The sequence below is a fragment of the Podarcis pityusensis genome, assembly GCF_964106645.2.
Source record: "Podarcis pityusensis genome assembly, chromosome: 7".
Classification (NCBI taxonomy): domain Eukaryota; kingdom Metazoa; phylum Chordata; class Lepidosauria; order Squamata; family Lacertidae; genus Podarcis; species Podarcis pityusensis.
In genome coordinates, this window is record NC_138031.1 from 85,009,778 (window position 1) to 85,031,037 (window position 21,260).

The 21,260-nt window shown below is 47.0% G+C and overlaps 1 protein-coding gene across 4 annotated transcripts in view; it reads right to left on the bottom strand.

The window, feature by feature from the left end:
- PCDH1 (protocadherin 1) overlaps positions 1 to 21,260 on the bottom strand; it is an 80,515-nt gene that overhangs the window by 52,558 nt on the left and 6,697 nt on the right. For all 4 annotated transcript variants that reach the window (XM_081014657.1, XM_081014655.1, XM_081014656.1 and 1 more), the window contains exon 2: positions 1,841 to 2,652. In XM_081014657.1, the coding sequence (XP_080870783.1) occupies positions 1,841 to 2,635 (795 nt within the window). In that variant the 5' untranslated portion in view covers positions 2,636 to 2,652. The remainder of the gene's footprint in view (positions 1 to 1,840; positions 2,653 to 21,260) is intronic.

A 21,260-nucleotide genomic window follows, 5' to 3' on the forward strand; every position in this document is an offset into this window, starting at 1 on the left:
AACAATGCCTCATTGTGATGACTTGCTCCTGCAGTGGGACTGTCCCAAGGGTACATCTTTGCCCGATCAGTTACTCGTTAAAATACGAGATAACTAATCTGACCTGGTGCTATCGAGCATCTTTTGAATAGGCAGGTATAAGATTGCACCACTCAGTAGACAACAAAGGGGGCTGTGAAGTAGCAGCATAACAACAACAACACCACAGCCCTACTGACAAGACAACATGTCTCTCTGCTGTCATCAGAAAATGGATATTCAGCAATTGGCTTTAATTATAAACATGGAGAAGATATAAACTAGCCAAGCAGGGCCACAGCAAGAGCAACAACAACAAAAAATGCAAGAAAGAAAAATGGTGAATTGCAAAGACCCACCCCTTCCTCTTCTTGCTGCACACAGTTCCATATATGCCCAAGCTCTTATATTGTGTCTGAAGGAGAAAGTTTACCTGCAGTAACTTAAGCCACTTCAGGTGTTACATCTAGACAAAAAGAGATTTGTTTTACAAAATACCTAACAGAATGATTGAAAGAGCTTTTGCGAAAATGCATATGGCACACTGTGAACACATGAAAAGCACTTTATAAACACGGATTTCACAGTTTAATATAATAGTTTACAATTTAATGGGAATAATTCAAAAGGGAGGGGAGCCAATCCAGACACATTGTATGAGATTGTTCTGGAAGGGAAGGTGGAGAAACCAGATGGCGATTGGCTCCAGCCAAGCCAATGGCGCCTCATAGACTCCCCTCCCTCCTGCCAGGTAACCAGATAGAAGCACTTTATGAAGCAACAGGAGCTGCAGTAACAGAGGTTGCCAGTCACCTTGGCCACAGATTACTCATTTCTCAAAGCTGTGCCCTATTCCAAGAAATCACCCCCATACTCATTGTTTGCTTTTTTAAAAGGTCTGCCTAATGTTTGCTTTTCTCTTACAACCAGTCATTTCTGTTCTTGTTTGTTCCTCTTGCTTATCATTTTGCTGTACTGGATGGATGGAGGGCCCTGATGTTAAATGTCAATTCCAGGTATCACCTTCACACCCTTCTCCTAAAAAAGCAGGAATCAAATGCTCACACCCTCAGCTTGGGCTGCTGCTTCATAAACCGGTGATACCCCAGCAGAAGAGTGAAAAATTAGAATTTAAAACCCACAGTAAAATTATCTAACCCCAAATCCTAGGAATCCCTTTCAGTGCCTGAGCATCACCAATTTCACCTATGCTAGGAGGAAAGGTTCTGACCTAAGTCATCTCCTGGATATATATGTGTGCGTGTGTGTGTGTGTGTGTGTGTATACATACATCATCATTATCCTGATCCAACAAGGTAGTAATTCTCTCTCTCTCTCTCTCTCTCTCTGTGTGTGTGTGTATATATTACGATTATGATAATCTTTATTGTCATTGTCCCATACAGAACAATGAAATTGAAAAAATCTATAAGAGCATAAATCAAACATCAGATGTGCCATCTGCATTCTGAAGTGATGAGGTCTCAGCCAGGGTTGGGCCAGCACTGAAGACGGTGTGTCCCAGGCACACCTCTGTTTTTTCTACCCTTCCCACCCAAGCTGGTTTTCATTCCCCCATGAAAATCCTTGCTAAGCCACTTCTGTGTTCCCCACGCCCTCTTCCCGCTCTCCACATTGTCAAACAGCAGTGAAATTTAGCTGGGAAAAGCAGCGGCATATCTGCACGGCCTCTGAAAACGCCAGTCATTCTAAACCTTGAGTCACACAACCTTGCCCTGCTTTTCAAACAGGAAATACATTCATCAGTCCCACCTGAGAGCCGTTTAGTTCCCCCCATTTCCCCCCGGAAGGAGGGGCTCACCTGCAGCACGGAGTGACCAATGGGGCTGTTCTCCGAGAGTTCGGCCTCGTAGAGGGGCTTCTCAAACTTGGGCGCATTGTCATTCATGTCCAGGATGGTGATGCGCAGCAAGGCACTGCTAGCACGTGGTGGGTTGCCCCCGTCCTGTACTTTGATAGTCAGGTCATAGGACTCCGATTGCTCCCGGTCCAGGCTTCCCATGACGATCAGCTGTGGCTGTTTCTCCTCTTGGTCCTCTGCTACCTGCAAGCCAAAAAGCTTCTGGGCATCTGAACCAGGCATGAGCTCATAGGAAGCCACACCGTTGGCGCCAGCATCACGGTCCATGGCCAGCGGAATGGGGAAGAGTGTCCCAATATTGGTGTTTTCAGGAATGGCTAATGTGATAACGGGAGAGGCAAAGTTGGGCGTATTGTCATTGATGTCCAGCACCTCAATCTGCCCTTCCAGCAGGCGTGGGCTATTGTTCATCAGGTCCGTGATGGAAACCTCAAACTCCAGGAAGCACGGGTCCCCTGGAAACAGCTGCTGGCATTCTCGCAGGCTCTCTCGGTCAATGGAGGTCTCTGTAGTGTAGATGTCACCAGTCTTACCATCCACACGCAGGTAGGGGGCACCTACCTCCAGCTTATACAAGTGCCCCACATCTGGGAAGCCATAGTCTGCTGCCAGGCTGCCGATGAGTGTGTTGGGTGGCTGCTCCTCCTGTACCTTGTAGACCACACGTGTCCCGGAGCTCAGGCAGGGGAGCTGGAAGAAGAGCCACAAGCCCAGGCAGGAGATCAGTTGCTGCATCCTGAATGGTGGCAGAGCTGGAAGAAAGGAGGGAGAGAGCAGGCATTAGTACACTCCAAGAAGTCTTCGCCTAATATTCGCAGGAGGCAGCATGTTAGCTGCTGAAGGCTATGTACACAGTCCTCTGTGGAGCAGGCAAACACTTGTATGGGCCTTGCCGCCTCCTGGAAACAGGTGAAGAGTGCCCAGCCTCGGAGGTGCTGACGTCAATCATCCCAACCCCGAAACCAGACTAGCCACGCCTGCCCGACCCTGTAGGAAGCCGCACCTCCCACTGCTCTGCTCCTTAGTCACCACAGGAAGACTCGTAATCGCTGCCAGGGATGCAGAAAGGCGGGGGGGGGGCAGCTACAATGTCCCCATGGACTCCTGGTGGGCAGACAGCGCCATCCCAGCGAGACAAAGAGCCATAAATGCAGACTATGCCACGTACCAAGTCTATGGCGTGAGCTTTCCTTCACATAAATGTCTGTGTGCATATCATAGCTGTCAACTTTTCCCTTTTCTTGCGAGGAATCCTATTTGGAATAAGGGAATTTCCCTTAAAAAAAGGGGAAACGTTGACAGCTATGCTGCATATACCTAACACGAGCATGAAGAAAGCACAGCTGCTCTTTAAGAACACACCCAAACACCAGTATTATGCTCTCTCTCTCTCTCTCTACACACACACACACACACACACACACACACACACACCCCTATACACCCTACACAACGGCAACAGTCTCTTATGCTATCCAAACTGCACAAGTCAGACCATGAAGCAGGTTTTGCCAACACTGCCATAGGAATGATTTTTTTAAAAAAAGGCCAGCATTGCACACAAAGGGGAAGGTGGCATTATCAACAGGCCGGCAGGCACACTGGTCTGGGGGGCAATGGTATAGCACAGGGGTCTGCAACCCGCGGCTCCGGAGCCGCATGTGGCTCTTTTACACCTTTGCCGCGGCTCCGGGGCGGATACTAGCGAGGGGAGGAGGCGCATTGTGCACCCCGACACTCCCCACTGTGGCGGGCGCTGTACTGGCTGTGACGTCGCATGGGGGCGGTGCGTGCGTTAGTCACACACCGTCCCGACGTCACCTTCCTGCCCGCCCGCTACATTGTAAGGGGCATGTACGCTGGTCACTGCATTGAAAGAGGCATGTACGCTGGTCACTGTTTTGAAGGGGAGTGAAGAACACACACACAAAAAAAGGTAACTTGTTAATTTAACGTTTATTTCTATGAGGAGGAGTAATTCTGAGGGGTCAAACAAAGAAATAAAAAAAGTGACATAAAAATTATTTTTATAATGAGGAATTTTGCAGCTCCCAGGTTTTTTTTCTTCGGAAACGGGTCCAAGTGGCTCTTTTTGTCTTAAAGGTTGCAGACCCCTGGTATAGCATCAGTCTGGGCAGGGCAGGCTGCCAGCCCAGTGAAAGTTGTGGGGCTCACCTCTGCCCCAGCCAGAATTGCCAACAGTCACTCACGGACTAGGGGGCCGCAAGCTCCCCGCCCGTGAGCTATGGCACTTCATGCAGAAACACCCGGACGTGTTTTAGGGAGTCTCCTCTAAATCTCTGTGCTGTTCAGGCATAACTTTTTTTTCTGCCAGCCAGCAATTAGATCTCATTAATTCCTACATGAGGAGTGGCAACAGGGCTTCTTTTTTTGGGGGAAGAAATAAATGAAAATGGTTGTGCGGCTGGCTGTTCTGCTAACAGTTACAAGGGACCATCCGATATCCCATTTTTTAATTTTACATTTCCACTCACTCCATCCCAGAAAAATCAAACAGTTAAAATAGCTAAATACTACTCTTATGCAAGACCTATTTATTTATTTATTTATTTATTTATTTATACCAAATGGAAATGACTATTACCCCTCCCCTCCCATTTCCCCCATTATGGGACATGATAACTAAGGGCTGGCAATGTTTGTTCTCATGATCTTTGAGTGATTTTTTTTTATTTTTTAAATGTGCGCACACAGGTATACAAAATAAGCACAGCCTGGATACATTAGGCCAAACTCTGGTGTGGATTCCAAATGATGGAAGTGTAATAAAATGGGAATTAAGCGGGGTTTTTTTTTATAAAAAAAGAATGTCATAGAGGAATGGACTGGGAAGTCCTAAGAGAATTGACTTGTAATGGAAAATATGTTATGTATATATACAAAAATCTGGGAAATGCATAAATGAATGAGGGAATGAAGCTAATGTGAACACATAAGAACTGCATTTGAATGACCTGCAAGTGACCCACAGCCACTGTCCAAAGGCACCCAGAGTATAAGCAGAACTGGGGCAGGGGTCTGACCGAAGGCACCTGTTCCTACCTCACAGGTTCTGCAAACAACACTTTGGAAGAGATAATCACAACTTAATTCTTGTGCCATACCAAGCAGAGACCCACTATTTCAAGTTCTCTTTCTAGGAGACACCACCTGTCCTTTTCTTCCCCAAGAAGTCAACTGCTAACAGGAGGGAAGATTCACTTTATCACTGTTGCACACACACGCTACAATAAGGGGGAAAGAACATCTGGAGACGGATGTAAATAAACTGACTTGCAATCCCTGATGTAAATGGTTAATAATTATATACACAGCACAAGTCTATCCAAGTCTACTCAGAAGTAACACCCATTGAGTTCAATTGGGTTCACTCCCAGGTAACTGCATCCAGGACTGCAGCCTTAGCATTTAAATAGCATTTTGGAGCATTAAAATGAAGGCAGTGCAAATTGTTGTGCCCCCACTTGATTCAGTTGTTGCCCCGACCCAACCACTGAATCTGAACTGCAATCCAGAAAACCACCACCAATCCTTGGAAACCCCACTGACTTGCCTTATCTGATAGGCAGATATGCACAGAAAAATAACATGGGAGACTTCTTACTCAAATCCCTGTCTTGTACGAGGCAGATTGTTGTCAGCAGCAGTGGTGATGGGAAAGAAAGAATTAACGGAGTCGCTTTTTCAACGTGAGAGGGACCCTGTCATATATGGGGCAAAATGTTGCCAGCAGCAGTAAAATGAGAGAGAGAAAATAGGAATGTGTATTTTGATTCCAGGCCCTAAAATCTAGGAGGCAGTAACAGCACCAGCAATCATACTGGGATGAACACAGTGGACACGGACTAGACGAGGCAAATATGGGGTTGCTGCAACCAGCCTACCTGCCTAGCAGTCTTGGTTGGCACACCAATTTCCCCGGTCCTAGGGAAGGAAGAGGGGGCTGGTAGCGAGAGAGGGAGAGAGCAGCAGGCAGCTGGCACCACAGAGGGAGACCAAGGAAGAAGGCTGACATGGGGCAGCTGAGATGGAAAAACCACAGCACAAGGGATCCTCATGGCCCTGCAAGACAGGGGGCTGGGGGCAGAGTGGTGCCAGCAGTCTCCTGGTCAACACTCAGCATGACTGTGAGAAAGGAGGACCCATGAGGAACTGCAACACGTAAAATCCAAGGAAGTACCTGGAAGCGGAACACTAAACACAGGGCTGTCTTAAGCATATCCGGCGCCGTGGTGCAAAGATCCCTCTGGCGCTCCCCCGGCAACACCAAAACAAGGGAGGGGGCGGTGGAAAATGTCCTCTGCCTCCCCCACCGCCCTGATCCCCAGCATGGTGGCGGCGATCAAGCAGGAAAACGTGCTGGTGGATATGCTCTCCGGTGTTGGGGCACCCGAGAAGGCAGCCCGGGAAGGCTGCGCACCGCCTTTCTCCAGGAAGCAGGAGAAGGACAACGACCAGGAGCAGGGCCGTCTTTACAGATGCAGAGGCTTGGGAGGGAAGCTGCACGCCCGCCAGCCATATAGTTGGCGGGGCGCAGCTGGGGGCGTGCAGGGAAAGGGGAGGCTACCGGCAAAGCCGCGCAGCTCCCCCACTCGCTGGGGCGCCCCTGAGAGGCCAGCGCCCTGGCGCAACACACCACTAAGACCAATGGGAAAGACGGCTCTGACTAAACAACAGGACTCTATGTCAGGGTGGCCCCAGACATACAAGGTGCAGGAAGGTTGTCCAGCTTAGCCTGGGGTGGGGTGGGAGTGGGAGGCCGTCAGCCAGGCAGTTGAAGTTTCCAATGCCAAATGCACTGGACAACTGAGGCAGACCACTGGAAGCAGGCAGGCGGCAGGAGCCCAAGTGGCAGGCTCTGAATCAGATCTGATGAGCCACGAACAGCCACAGCAAACGGCCCAGGGAAACTGAAAACAACAACAACACATAGTGCACGCACAGAGAGTGCTGAGATTTTGGGCAAGTGAGGGCTAGCACAGTGGCAGGTACTCGCCCCTGGCAGACAAGCGGGTGGGTCTGGGTGGCCAGCAGGAAGAGAAGAGGCGGCAGAGAAGGAGGTGACTCAGGCAGCAATGCAGGTAGGCAAGGAGGGAGGGGGAGGTTAGGCAAATAGCAGCCTTGGAGATGGAGATGCTTGCGGGGGTGGGGGCAGCCGGACAGGCATCCGGCACAGCTGGCTCTGCAGGCTGATTTCTCCAATCCTGGAGACCGGAGGCAGGCAGCTGTGGTTGCCAACTTAGTCTGACAGCAGAGGCATGCAGCTGGGGCAGAGAGGTGTGAGGCTGTAGAGCCAGGAAGCAGTTGAGAAGAAATGATGGTGGGGCTGTCTGCTGGGGGTGGCACCCCCCACTGTTGCAGGGTGAGGGAGTCCTTTACCTCCAGGGCTTGTGATGGATGGGTCAGTGGGTGGTGAGGGAGGAGAAAGGGCTATTCAAAAGTCTTTTGACGCTGTCCTTTAAGAAGAAGATCCATTGGAAGGGGGTGGTTGTGGGGCACACTGACTTCCTTGAGCCCAGGGGAAGAGATAGCAAGGGAGTAGGAAGTCTGTGAGGCAGCTGGCCATAGCAGAAATAGAAGGCACATCACAATGATACCCAACATGGGGACAGCTAGGTAGCCATGCAGCAGCTGCCTCTGCAGGCCAAGCATTTTTTACTGACCCCAGAGATCCCTGAGACAGGCATGAAATGATAAAACTGCCCAAGAAAGCAACATTCCAAAGTACACTAGCCCTGAACGTGGAGGCTGCATTAAGCTACCAAAGCTAATAGCCCAATGTATCAGCTCCCCTGTAGCACCCGGTCAGGGATGCCCAAGAGGCGCAGGGATGGTGGTGGCTCCAAGGCTGACTTTGGTGTTTAAAGCCCAAATGGCCTAGGACCAAAATCTGCAAGGAGCAGACCCCCTTCTTCCACACTGACCTGCCTGCGCTTTAAACACAGGGCCCACATGTGGAACACCCTCCCCACTGAGGGACTGTTGCCCCCAACTCTTTCTGGTCTTAGGTGACTGGTACAGCCTAGACAGGCAGCATTGGATCTGGACCGCTACTGGGGCAACTTACACAGGAGCAGGTAAGATGTTGCTTTGGCAGTAAGGGGCTGTTTAGGTAACTTAGGTAGGCAGCCCCCCCCCCACAACAGGAGCAGGAGGATGAACTAGCCTGACTGGGAGAGAACCGGTCTGGCCAGTGGTGCTTCTGCTGCTGCCAGCACCTCTGCCGCTTGTGCCTCTGTTGGCACCATGGTACTGCCAGGCAGGTGCCTTGATTTATTATCATTTCATTCTGTGCTATGTTCAATGTGTGATGTTGAGATGTGTGTGCTCGTACAATAGTGGATGCACACATGCAAGATTTACCCAATACACATAACATACACAAGGCAAAGCTACAGTTAAGGTAGAAAACACACAGACAACGAACAGCCATTTTGCTTTTAAAACTACTACAAGGAAGGATGGGAAATGATGAATTAGGAAAGGACTGGAGAAGCTGCAAGGCTGGGTACTGGGCAAGAAGGGTAAGGGAGACTGGGTGGAAAAAGGCAGGGTCGTAAAGCAGCACTAACGGAAAGACAAGCTGTGGGAAGAACTGCTAAGAGACATGCACAACCCGGGAGAAAACATCTGTGCCCATGAAAACAGGTTCAGAATCGAAAACTAAGATAAGACTCAGACAACAATTATTATTTTAAAATAAGGAGGATGGGACTGAGAATGGGAAGGCTGGGAGCAAGCAAATACAGATTTAAGGCCGGGAGGGACTAAAGGAAAACAAGACAAGCTGAATAATGGAACAAACCCACCAAACAAACTCTGCCCACCAGCTCTTTCAAATGTTCTGTCTCCCTCTCTCTCTGAATTGACAAAAGAGTTAAGCCAGAGGGGGAAAGCTCATGCTTTTGAGACTTGGCCATCGCTCCTCACAGGCACTGTGTTTGGAAGCAAGAGGGCCGTTTCAATAAGCAAAGCCCCCCTCCCTCTCCAAACATCTTCGCCCTGGATGTACAGGTACTAGCTGTCAATAAACAAAGTCCAGAACTCTCCTACCCCCCCCATCTCCACACCATGGCATTTTCCTTTTATGGTGCCTGCTTGACCTTACATTTCAGTTTTGGAAACATTTTGGCACCAGAAGCGGTTCAGTCATGCTGGTCACATGACCTGGAAAGCTGTCTGTGGATAAACGCTGGCTCCCTTGGCCTGAAACGAGGTGAACGCCGCAACCCCATAGTCACCTTTGACTGGAACTAACCCTCCAGGGGTCCTTTACCATGCCTTTTTAGTGCTCCCCTCCCACAATGCCCCCCAGGTGTCGTTTCTTGCTGGTGAATACCCACTTGAGGACTGAGAATGTGGTCTAGTTCTTGTGAACGAAAAGGGAACAATAAGACAAGCCCTCCCCTTCAGGACCCACCCACCCTACCATTGGGCAAGGTGAGGCAGGTGCTGAAGACAGTCACTCCTCAGCCATTCCCTTCTGTTGGAGGAGAGAGCTGTAGATCATTCACAGTGTGTATTGCTCCCCGCCCCATACCTGATGCCTCTGTCCTATCATTAGTGTTGAATTAAGATTCAGATACCAGTCCAATCAGCTGCTGTACGTGGGAGGCAGAAAGGGGTCCATTTTGTCATTCGCTTCAGGCAGAGAAATGTCTTTGGTCAGTTCTACTTTCCTTCTGTTGGTATGGACCAGGGGTGGGGGACCGAGGGCCAAATGTAGCCCTCCAATCCTGTCTATCCTTGCCCTTGGGACTCTCCCCAAGCCACAATCCATATGGTCATCTTCTGGGCGCTCCTTGAGAGCTTTCAGCTGCCTGGAATGTGTCCTTGAACTATGGTAATGCTTCTTGGAAGCCGAAATGGAAGATGAAGAGATGCAGACAGAATAGTCACTCACAAGCCATAAGCTTAGTTTGCTTGAGGCTTTGACCGGAGTACCATTTTGGAAATTCTCAGCCTCACAATAGTTTTTGATCATGGTGCCCTTTTGGAACAACTCAAAGGACTGGAAGTCAGAGGCTCTGCACAGTGGTTCAATGCCTACCTATGTGGTAGGAATCATCACCAGAAAGTACTACTACTACTAATTTTATTTAGACCCTGCCCATGCAACTACACAAGAATAAGGCTGCTAGGTTGGTCATTGGAGCAGCCCAAATGGACCGTATCTTGCCAGCTGCAAAAGCTCTGCCCTGGCTGCCAGTGGGCTACTGAGCCCAATTCAGAGTGTTAGCACTAGCACAGAAAGCCCTACATGGCTTGGGACTCAAGTCCTTGATGGAGTAGCTCTCCTGCATCTCCTCCATCTTGGGACTCTATGATCAGCAGTGGAGTTTTTAACTGCTTTAAATATGTTTTTATCTTATCTTCAATTGTGTCACTTTAACACTTCAATGTTTGCCATCTTGGGCTCCCCTTTGGAAGGAAGAATGGCACAGAAGTGTAATGAACTAATTTTTTTGGGCAGTGCAGCCTTTGCCATCCTGGTACCTGCCAGTTGTTTTTGACTATGACTCCCATCAGGCCCAGCTGGCATGGTCATGATGGCTGAGGCTCATGGGAGTTGTAGTCCAAGACATCTGAAGGTCTGCAGATTAGAGGAGGCTGTGGTACTTCGGGGAAGCAGAGAGGTGTTTGTGATGGAAGGATCTAGAGGAAGGTCTGATGGCCTGCCCTTAGGTAGATCAAACCTATGCAGCAAAATTGAAAGGGAACCATCCTTCCCTGATTTTTAGAGCATTATAGCTGGAGTCACCCATGCTTCTGAGGAGAAATAACATGAATGGAGACAGAGTTGATTCCACCCCCAGTTATCAAGGTTACATTTGCCAAACTAAAATGCATCCAATTCTAAACATTTCCATTATTTCCAGAATGTATAGGCCCTATGGAGCCCCAATGTTCAGAAGAAGAAGAACCCCCCCTTTACTTTGCAAAATATTTGAAATTTTAAAAGGGTACTTTGGGGCTCCAAATTAGGATTTCTAAGTCAGTATGTGCATTTCACGTATGTTAATGGTGAGCAAAATATTATATACTAACTAGATTCCTCCCCCCCCCCCCGAATAGTATGTCTATGTATTTTGTGGTATTGAGATTATAGAAGGTTTAGTGTCTGAAATATGCATTTAATGTGTATTTTTAAACAAATTTATGGCAATTAAATATTTGGAGGAAAGGGTATTACATTTCAATTTGTAAAGATCTTTTTAAGTACTGTGTCACTAAAATGCTTTGTACAATGCAAAACTGTAACTGGAGAAACTAAGTTTAATAAATATCAAACAGATTTTCTGGATTAAACTTTTAAAAGAAGAGGAGGAGGAGGAGGAGGAAGGAGTGTAGCAACTAGCAAGTGTGCACATGGTCCTCTCGTGGACTGAGGCATTTTTAAATAAAGATGGGATTCCCCCCCCCCTTACACACACTTTTGTTAAATATAGTATTTTCTCAGGTACATTGACTATATTAAGAGGAGGCCAGTTTGTTTTGAACGATACCGTTCTGTGTGAGGATTGCAGACTCTAGACATGCGCCAGCGCACAGCGGGTGGCAGACATCACTCCTTCAAGAACAGGAGAATCCCACCAGGCCTCCTCCTTTCCCCAACTGTTTGCAAAGGAAAGGTGAATCATTGCTGCAAGCATCTTTCTCTGCAGGCGATTGGGCGGGGCGGGTGGGCTGAATAACAATCTACATGATCCCCAGCAGAAAATGAGGCTTCCAGCATCTTAACTTTGCAAACAGCTGGGCGGGGGGGGGGGGGGAGAGAGGACTGGCAAGGTTTTTCCCTTTTCCAAGGAAGCTGTCATATTCCTGGCTCCCAGAGTGTGTGTTCTCTGATCCTTGGGTAATGAGACAGTAGGCAGTGGAAGGCACAGCTTGGAAAAAGTTCAGCAGTAATTAAGTTCTTGCAACATCCCAGATGTGGTCACCCTGATAGGGTGTGGGAAAAACTGTGTGGCACAGCCCTTGTGCCACTTTCCAGAGGTAGTTGCGTGGGATGACTAATTCATCTGAGTGCAGTGCTCCTTAAAACAGCTCGTCATGGACAAAATACTTTTGACGCAATATTGACGGAAGTACGACCTACCCAGTTAAGACAGGAGATATTAGCTTCTTTTCAGATACTGATAACTCGCAACTTATGCACATTTAACTTGCCCGCATTGAGCTTTACACATTTGGCAATTAAAGAAAAATTAAAAAGGAAGGCCACCTGTCATTGCACCCAGTGTGTTTTGACTATATGCAATTTTGGCTTTATGTGCCGTCCCAGGAATGTAAACTAATGTCTGGCATTTTATTATATTTTTATATGTGCTGGAAGCTGCCCAGAGTGACTGGGGTATAAGTAATAAAATTATTGTTATCCTTATTGTTATTACCTACCTAAGCAAGCAGTTGGCTGTTCTGCATTTAGGAAGTCAGCACTTCTGACACAGACAGATCCCTTGTAGTGGTTGCTCAGTAATGGAAGCCACAGGTACAGTAACTTCCAAAACCAGCTGCATATAAAGTGAGCACTTGTCACCCAACACTCGCCACTGGTCTGACCTGGTAGGCCAGCTCTTAGTGTTTATCATTATAATGCTAAGGGCTGATATACCAGGGGAGGCCAGGGTTCTGTCTTGTCCTGTATTCTCTGCAGTAGCCAGGGTTGTGGGTTAGGTGTGCATTTATGCGCACATTTCTAAAATATGCTGCTTTGCCAAAGACCTAGTTGCAATGAAGAACACTAAAAATAAAATTTGCATATTACTAAACTTTAATATGGGACGCGGGTGGGTAAAACCTCAGTGCCTAGGGCTTGCCGATCGTATGGTCGGCGGTTCGAATCCCCGTGGCGGGGTGAGCTCCCGTCGTTCGGTCCCAGCTCCTGCCCACCTTAGCAGTTCGAAAGCACTCTTACGTGCAAGTAGATAAATAGGGACCGCTTTATAGCGGGAAGGTAAACGGCGTTTCCGTGTGCTGCGCTGGTGCTGGCTCGCCAGATGCAGCTTGTCACGCTGGCCACGTGACCCGGACGTGTCTTCGGACGGCGCCGGCTCACGGCCTCTAGAGCGAGATGAGCACGCAACCCCAGAGTCGGACATGACTGGCCCGTACGGGCAGGGGTACCTTTACCTTTACCTTTAAACTTTAATATAAGTGCTTTTAAAAAAAGAAAATAGGAAGTTGTAAGATAACAAAAATAAGAAGGATATCTGTTCTTTTCCTTTCCATTATATTAATTCTCCAGAACCAACACAGGGTATGACACATAATATACAGACAACCAAGATGAAAATTATTTCTCACCTATTATAGTTGGCCCTCCATTGGTTAATCAGTAGATTAATCAAGTGAAATTGTAGCTGACAGGTGTGCAACTCTAATATTGCTAAATGTTTGCAAAATCCTGTTTTTGCTCAAAAGTAATTCTTATTGTGTTAATCAGGATTTAGTCCTTAAAGGGTGTTTAAACTGGTTAAACCAATAAATTAAAAGCCTTTCCATCAATTAAAAAAGTGCCTGCATTACACATTTGCAACTTTTTAATAGAAATACTTACTCCACTCACATGTACAACATGCACCTGTGCCCACAAACAACTGCACCGCTACATAAAATACTTCCAGAAGCGAACTGGATTGTGATACATCCTTTGTTTTCCAGGGAGCAAGGCACAGCTGCCATTTATCCCAATCACCGACATCCTATTTAGACTTGTGTCCTCCACACCCACTTCCATGGCCTCAAAACAAAGTACATTCCTTTCTCAGAAAGGATCTTCAAACGCTATCTTGCTTACATTCAAACAAAGTCATTACCCAACTTCAGCTCAGCCTACCCAATAACATGCCAAAGTGCAACCCAAACTCACTTCCTCCAAACAGTGTGCAGCGCATTGAAGTCACAACATACCATCTGCCTACCATCCTGTTTACCAGTCTCACTGACCCAGACTTCCTCCCACTCATCATTCCTCCTCCTCCTCCTCTAAATAACTCCACTAGCCATACATGATACGACACCAACTTCCCAGGCAATTATCGCAAAATAGAAAACAGGCAGTTATAATCCTTGTCATAGCAAACCTCGTGTCAAATTAAACAGAGCCTGCCCTAACATATGTGAGAATTTTTTCGGGGTGGGAATTACCCCCTCCCCCAGCATTTCCTTAAAAACCAAAACCACACAACAGCTGAGTGGATAACAACACAAGGCTAGCCAATATTATGGATGGGGCAGGTACCACTAGGATGGGAGCAATGGAACACCCAATCTCAGTGACCATGGTCAGCAGCAGGAGCGGCATTAGGACCAGAACATGGCATTACCAAGGAGGCAGGTTTAGTCACTATCTGAAGGCTATCCCAGAAGGATACAGGTGTCAACAAGGGTGTCCCACATGACTTGAAGGTGCTGCTCTGCAGCGCCAGGTCAATGACCAAGAAAACCAGTGCCATCCATGACTTGATCATGGCTGGGGGAACTGACCACATGTAACAGAGACTTGGTTGGATGAAGCAGATGGGCCTGTTCTTGCTGCTGCTTGTCCACCATGTTTCTCTTACACACAGCAGCCCAGGTCATGTGGGTAGGGAGAGGTGAATGCAGTGGTTTTTAGGAAGCCTTCAGTTTTCATCAGGTGTCCTATTAAGGAGACCCAGTTCTCTGAGTGCATGTTCTAGAACAGTGTTAGAAATTAGCCAAGTGCTGGGCACATTTTACAACTGGCAGGTCCAACAGTGACCATGTGGAGATCTCTGGATGCCAGGTTGGTGAATGGGAAGAGCAAAATGTCACTCAGATAAGGATCTGAAATAGTTTCCTTGGAGCTTGAATTTGTTTTATTCTGGATTGTTTTATTTGAGGTTTTAATGTGCTGTAAACCACTTTGAGATTTGTTCTTTAAAATATAAAATGCTATAGAAATGAAACTAACAACAGCAACAAATTCCAGTTGTGGTGGGGAAATGCCACCTAGACATTCCACTGTGGCGACTAACTTAGGTTTAAGGTGCCATTTGGCAATTAGATTATTAATATTATTAATATTATTATTATTAATATTAATTACATATCTAGATTTCCTGCCCACCTAGCAGTTTGAAATCACGTCAAAGTGCAAGTAGATAAATAGGTACCACTCCGGCGGGAAGGTAAACGGCATTTCCATGAGCTGCTCTGGTTTGCCAGAAGCGGCTTGGTCATGCTGGCCACATGACCCGGAAAAACTGTCTGTGGACAAATGCCTATAGAGCGAGATAAGCGCGCAACCCCAAAGTCGTTCACGACTGGACCTAATGGTCAGGGGTACCTTTACCTGTATATATCTGGATTATATAACACTAGTTCTGGAATTTGGTCAATAGAGGCAGTACAGGATTCCTATTGGTGTACCAACCTCCCTGCGGCACCAAAGATCCCCTGCCTGTTGTTCTGGAGACATTTAACCTGGTGGTCCTGGGGCAATGGTTTTCAACCAGTGTGCTCTGGCACCCTGGGGTGCCTTGAATGATGGTCAGGGGTGCTGCGACCTTGCACACCTGTTTATTGCAGCAGCCCTGGCTATAAGCTCAGCAGGCGAATGATGCCTCTGGGGCAGGGCGGGGGAGCAGCTCAGAGACCAGGTATGGCAGCAGCAGCTACGCGGAGGACTCCCAAGGAGAAGAGGAGAGGAGGATGAGGGGAGGTGTTTTAAAAAGGGTGAGAGGCGATCAGCTCTGCAGGCAAGGGGTGACATAACTGGGCTCCTTGGACCCCACAGGGGTGCCACAGAAAGAATGTAGCTGGTCAAGGGAGCCATGGACTCAAAAAGGTTGAAAACCTCTGTCCTAGGGCATTTTAACCTCCATGCCAACTTCAGGATTTTAACCTCCATGCCAACTTGACCATACAAGGGGCTGCTTGAGACATTGTGGAAAGCATGGCTTCCATGAGTCTGTCCTTGCATAAATCTGACCCTACTCAATAGTCATGGACACGCCGTAGATTTGACATTTTCCTCTGTGGAAGTGGGTGATCTAACACTAAGTTCCAGTAGAACAAAAGAAGTGCCATGGTCAGATCACTTCCTGGTGCAACTAGACTTTTCTGTGACCCTTCCTTTCCACAGGGAGGGGCGACAGATTTGAATGGCCCACCCCTGCCACTTAATGGATCCAAATGGCTTCCAGAAAGTGGTAGGGAATGAATTTTCCCAGGTTGATGGCCTCTCAGCTGATTCCCTGGTGGCCTGATGGAATGCAGAGTTAAACAGGGCTATCAACTGTCTGGCTCCAAAGTGCCCTCTCAATTGCATGGACCCCGGATGGCCTCAAGGTTTTCCCCAGGGCTGAGTCATAACTGAGAAGGCTAGAATGCTGGTAGCGAAAAACTCATTTCATATCGGACCAAACACGGGTGAGAGCTCAATGGGTGAGAGCCTACCTAGTGGCGATAGCAAAGAAAATTTATTCGCCACCTCTATTGCATCCACAGAAAACAGTTCCAGGAGACTCTTTCAGGTGTTTCAAAGTTTAACAGAACCACCTTCACTATTGGGGTCTAATAAGGACTCCAAGATCTCCTGTAAAGGTTTTACTCAGATGGCGTTCAACAGATTGAGGTTAAATCCTGACAAGACAGAAGTACTGTTTCTGGGGGACACAGGGAGGGCAGGTGTGGGGGAGCCCCTGGTCCTCAAGAGGGTAACTGTGCCCCTAAAGTAGGGTTGCCATATTTTGATGAGCAGAAAAGAGGACACATTTGCTGACCTCTACTTTTAACTATGGATCGCTATGACGACTCTACCCATGAAAAAGAGGCCATGTCCTGGAAAAAGAGGACATATGGCAACCCTACCCTGAAGGACCAGGTGAATAGCCTTGGTGTCATTTTGGACTCCTAGCTGTCCATGGAGGCACAGGTTAATTCTGAGTCCAGGGTGGCTGTCTTCCAGCTCCATCTGGTACGCCAGCTGAGACCCTACCTGCCTGTGCAGAGGGGTACCTGCTCTGGTTATCTCCCGCTTGAACTACTACAATGCACTCTACGTGGGGCTACCTTTGAAGGTGACTTGGAAATTACAACCAATCCAGAATGCGGCAGCTAGACTGGTGACTGGGAGTGGCTGCCAGGACCATATAACACTGGTCCTGAGAGACCTGCATTGGCTCCCAGCACGTTTCCGAGCACAATTCAAAGTGTTGGTGCTGACCTTTAAAGCCCTAAACGGTCTCGGCCCAGTATACCTGAAGGAATGTCTCCACACCCATCATCCAGCCTGGACACCAAGATCCAGCTCTGAGGGCCTCCAGGTAGTTTCCTCACTGCAAGAAGTGAAGATACAGGGAACCAGGCAGAGGGCCTTCTCGGTGGTGGTGCCCGCCCTTTGGAATGTGCTCCCATCAGATGTAAAGGAGATAAACAACTATCTGACTTTGAGAAGATATCTGAATGCAACCCTGTATAGGAAAGTTTTTTTAATGTGTGATGTTTTACTTTGGTTTGATAATTTGCTGGAAGACTCCCAGAGTGGCTGGGGCAACCCAGTCAGATGGGTGGGGTACAAATAATAGAATTATTATTATTACAGGACTAAATTGCAAGGCGGTCATACATTACCCAACAAAAAGGGTCCAACACTGAACTATTTTGCGGGGCTGGTGTAACTTGTACTCTCTAAACCATAAGCCCAGCTCCTGAATAAAAACGATGGCGTTTATCAGTGCTTCTTCCCCATCACATTTATTTTTAAAAATAAACTGGGGGGTGGGGCATTAAGTAAGATCTGACTAAGGAAAATCATTAATCCTGCTGTCATTTTTTTTCTTTGATTTTGGGTACAAACACTACTACCCAATCACAGCTACTCTCAAATGCTGAATTTCTAGTTTTGCTCTTGCCCTTTGGGGCAGCAATCACTTCTTCACCAGAGAATGAACCAGGAAGTTTTTCTCTCTAGCCTTTTCTTCCTAAATATGAACCATTGCTATGGGTTATTGTTATTGTTCCTGCTGCTGTTTTTCAGGAATAGTTGTTTTTGCTCTGGGTTAAAAATTGATGCCTGGACACCAGGTCAGCCACAATGGAAGAGTAGGTGTGGTACACGTGTCTTGGGGACCAGGTCTACCCAGCTTGGTAGATTTGCTGCCCAGGCTTCACTGCCACTTACTCAACAGATCTAGTTTTGTACACTCATGCATGTACTTTGCACACACAAACCCTGGAAAAATGGCTGCCGTTGCCTTTGGGCAATGGAATGGGAAACAGTGATGACTTATGGAGCACAAGTTACTGATCATTTGAACAGGATTTGTGCAGGAGCGTGCAGCAAGAGCAGTAGCAGAAACTTTATTGTTGGCTATCTATCGTTTTTGCTTTGTATTTATATACTTCAGCCTAGATTGGTTTGTTTTTTTGTAATATTTAATTTATTGTTTGCTAAATTGTTGATTTTTGACATTTTATATATTTGCATTTCTTACATAGTCTATATATTTGTATTTCCAATGTCCTCTATTTGAATGTTTTCAGCGTTTACTGTAAGCTGCTTTGTGCACAGCTCAATGTGGGAAAGTGGCATATAAGTTAAATCAGTCAACCAATTTCCTGGTGAATTGTGACCATTTGGGAGAGAATAGGGCTTCTTTGGGTAGAAGGGCACGATATACATTTAATAAAATAAATAACTAGCCATTTAGGTTTTCCACATCAGACACCAAAATGCCTTGGATAAGGCATCACTGCTAATTAAACCCTTCTTAGCAGTCATAAGTGCTCTGGGTCTTTATCATGAGACTTTAGTTAGAATTTGTATTCGTTGCTGTCTTGGAACTACCCAAGATACCCAAATGGGAAGCAGCTAGTAATTGGTTTGATCTGTGGATGCAAACTTACAGATAATAATAATAATAATAATAATAATAATAGGCAAACTGAGAGCTACTTGTGATTTCTTTTTACATTTGAAAGGACCTCAGTGGGAGTTGTTGCCTAGCAACAGCCAGCAAAGACAGATTGTTCCCGTCCAGGTCTGAGCGAGATCCAGCTGCTCAGCCCCACTTCCCTGCCTCACTGGATTTGACAGGAGCTTTTGGATGGCACGATACCAGGGTAGAACCAGGAAGGGGCAAAAAATGCTGCGTGGATAAGGCTGCCTGCTGGACTTGAGAGGTGGGGAACGCTTCTCAGCCCAGGGGCCTCCTTCCCTTGCTCGGTCCCTCCTGCCCCCCAGATGAGAGCCAGCGTGGTGTAGTGGTTAAGAGCGGTAGACTCATAATCTGGTGAACCGGGTTCGCTTCCCTGCTCTTCCACATGCAGCTGCTGGGTGACCTTAGGCTAGTCACACTCTCAGCCTCACTCACCTCACAGAGTATTTGTTATGGGGGGAGGAAGGGAAAGGAGAATGTTAGCTGTTTTGAGACTCCTTCGGGTAGTGATAAAGCAGGATATCAAATCCAAACTCTTCTTCTCTAGTCCTTCCTCCTAGTCCCTTTTGCCTGCTCCGTTTACTTTCTCCTGGTTAGCTGCCTCCCTATTCCTGCCCATTTCCTTTCACTAGACTCCTTTCCTTGCTAACCCTGCGTGACCCAGCACTTTCTCAGCCCAATCCTTTTTCCTGTTCTGTATCAGGAAGTTGACCAAGCACCAGGCATACACATTCATACAACAACAAGGAGCTAAAGGTGAGCTGAAGGCAATATGTGCCATTGCTTGCTCTGCAGCAGTGCAGACCCCAATACTCCTCTCTTGGCTTTTAATTCCCTTCTCCTCAGCTACCTACTGTGCCCTGAAAAGATCCCAGAAATGCCATCCTATATCCCACCTGCATCATCCACTAAACTAGGGCCCTTCAAATGTTGGACTCCAACTCCCATCAGCCCCAGGCCAGCATAGCCAATGGTCATGGAAATGGAAATTGTAGTTCAAAATTATCTAGAGGGCCCATCACTGCACGAAACACATATTGATAATCTTATGTCCTTGTTTTATTCCTTCCACCTAACTACCTGGCCTCTGCAATGTGTTGAGCTCTCAAACTGTGAACATTTAATTGTTTAATTGTTTGCAGTGCTTATGTGCTACCCGGTAGCAATGTTACCTGGGTGGCTTACAACAATCTAGCATTAAAATGTAATGACAAACCAGCAATAAACAATAAAAAGTAGCACAAAATGTTTCGTAGCAGCAGCAGCAGCTAATAAAACAGTATAATAAGATTCACAGCATTGCTAAAAGTATGCTGCAAATGGGGATTATAAATGCACAGGTCAAAAAATAGTTATGATTCCTAATCAAAATACACAAGCTTTTGCTTTCCACCAGTTCACACATCATGGTAACCAAAACCCTGACTTAGCATAAATGCAAGAGCATGTGCATTCCCAGAGAGACCACAGCTGTTTTGCTCCTACTTGGGTCCTCCTGCTGCATCACTGAGAGCTAAGCAATGGTTTGGTTCGGCATATCATCCGTACCTAGGTTCATGATTTGTCTCCTACAAAAAACCCCACGAGCAGTAAGCCATAAAACAAACCGTGGCTATAGCTCATCATTTGTCTGGAGTAAGGGAAACTATGAGCCCAGGTTCCAATGACACACTAAGCCTAACCATGGCTTAGCTCACAGTGGTGCAGCAACAGGCACTGAGGAGCAGCAAAGCAGCAGCAATCTCCCCTGTAGGAAGGAACCCACATCGATTGGCTTAGCATACCATGTGAACTGGGTCTGTACTGAGTTGCAACTGCACGGGGCTTTTGGACAATCTAGGAAAGGGGTTAGCAACCTCTTTCAGCCATGGGCTGGTCCACCGTCCCTCAGACCATGTGGTGGGCTGGACTATATTTTGGAAAAAATAATAATGAACAAATTCCTATGCCCCACAAATAACGCAGAGATGCATTTTAAATAAAAGGACACATTCTACTCACGTAAAAACAAACTGATTCCCAGACCATCCATGGGCCAGATTGAGAAGGCGATTGGGCCGCATCCGGCCCCTGGGCCTTAGGTTGCCTACCCCTGATCTAGGAGCAATAGGGAACCTTTGGAGGTCAGTCCACATGTCTTTTGTATTGGAGTATTCTAAGTGTTTTCTGCTTGGCTTTTATCTACTTGGATATAATCCTAATTTTATTTAGTTATAACTTCATTAGGGTCTTACATATGTAAAGATACTAAGCAAGATCATGTATGTGGAGTTTAAGGCTGTGGTTTTATGGACAACTATTTGGAAAGAAGTTCCACTGAACAAAGTAGGGCTTACAGTCTGGTCCTATCCATGTTTCTGAAGAACTGTTCAGAATTTTCCAGAAATAAGGCACCGAAGGCACTAGGCAATTTTTAAAAATGCTATTATGGC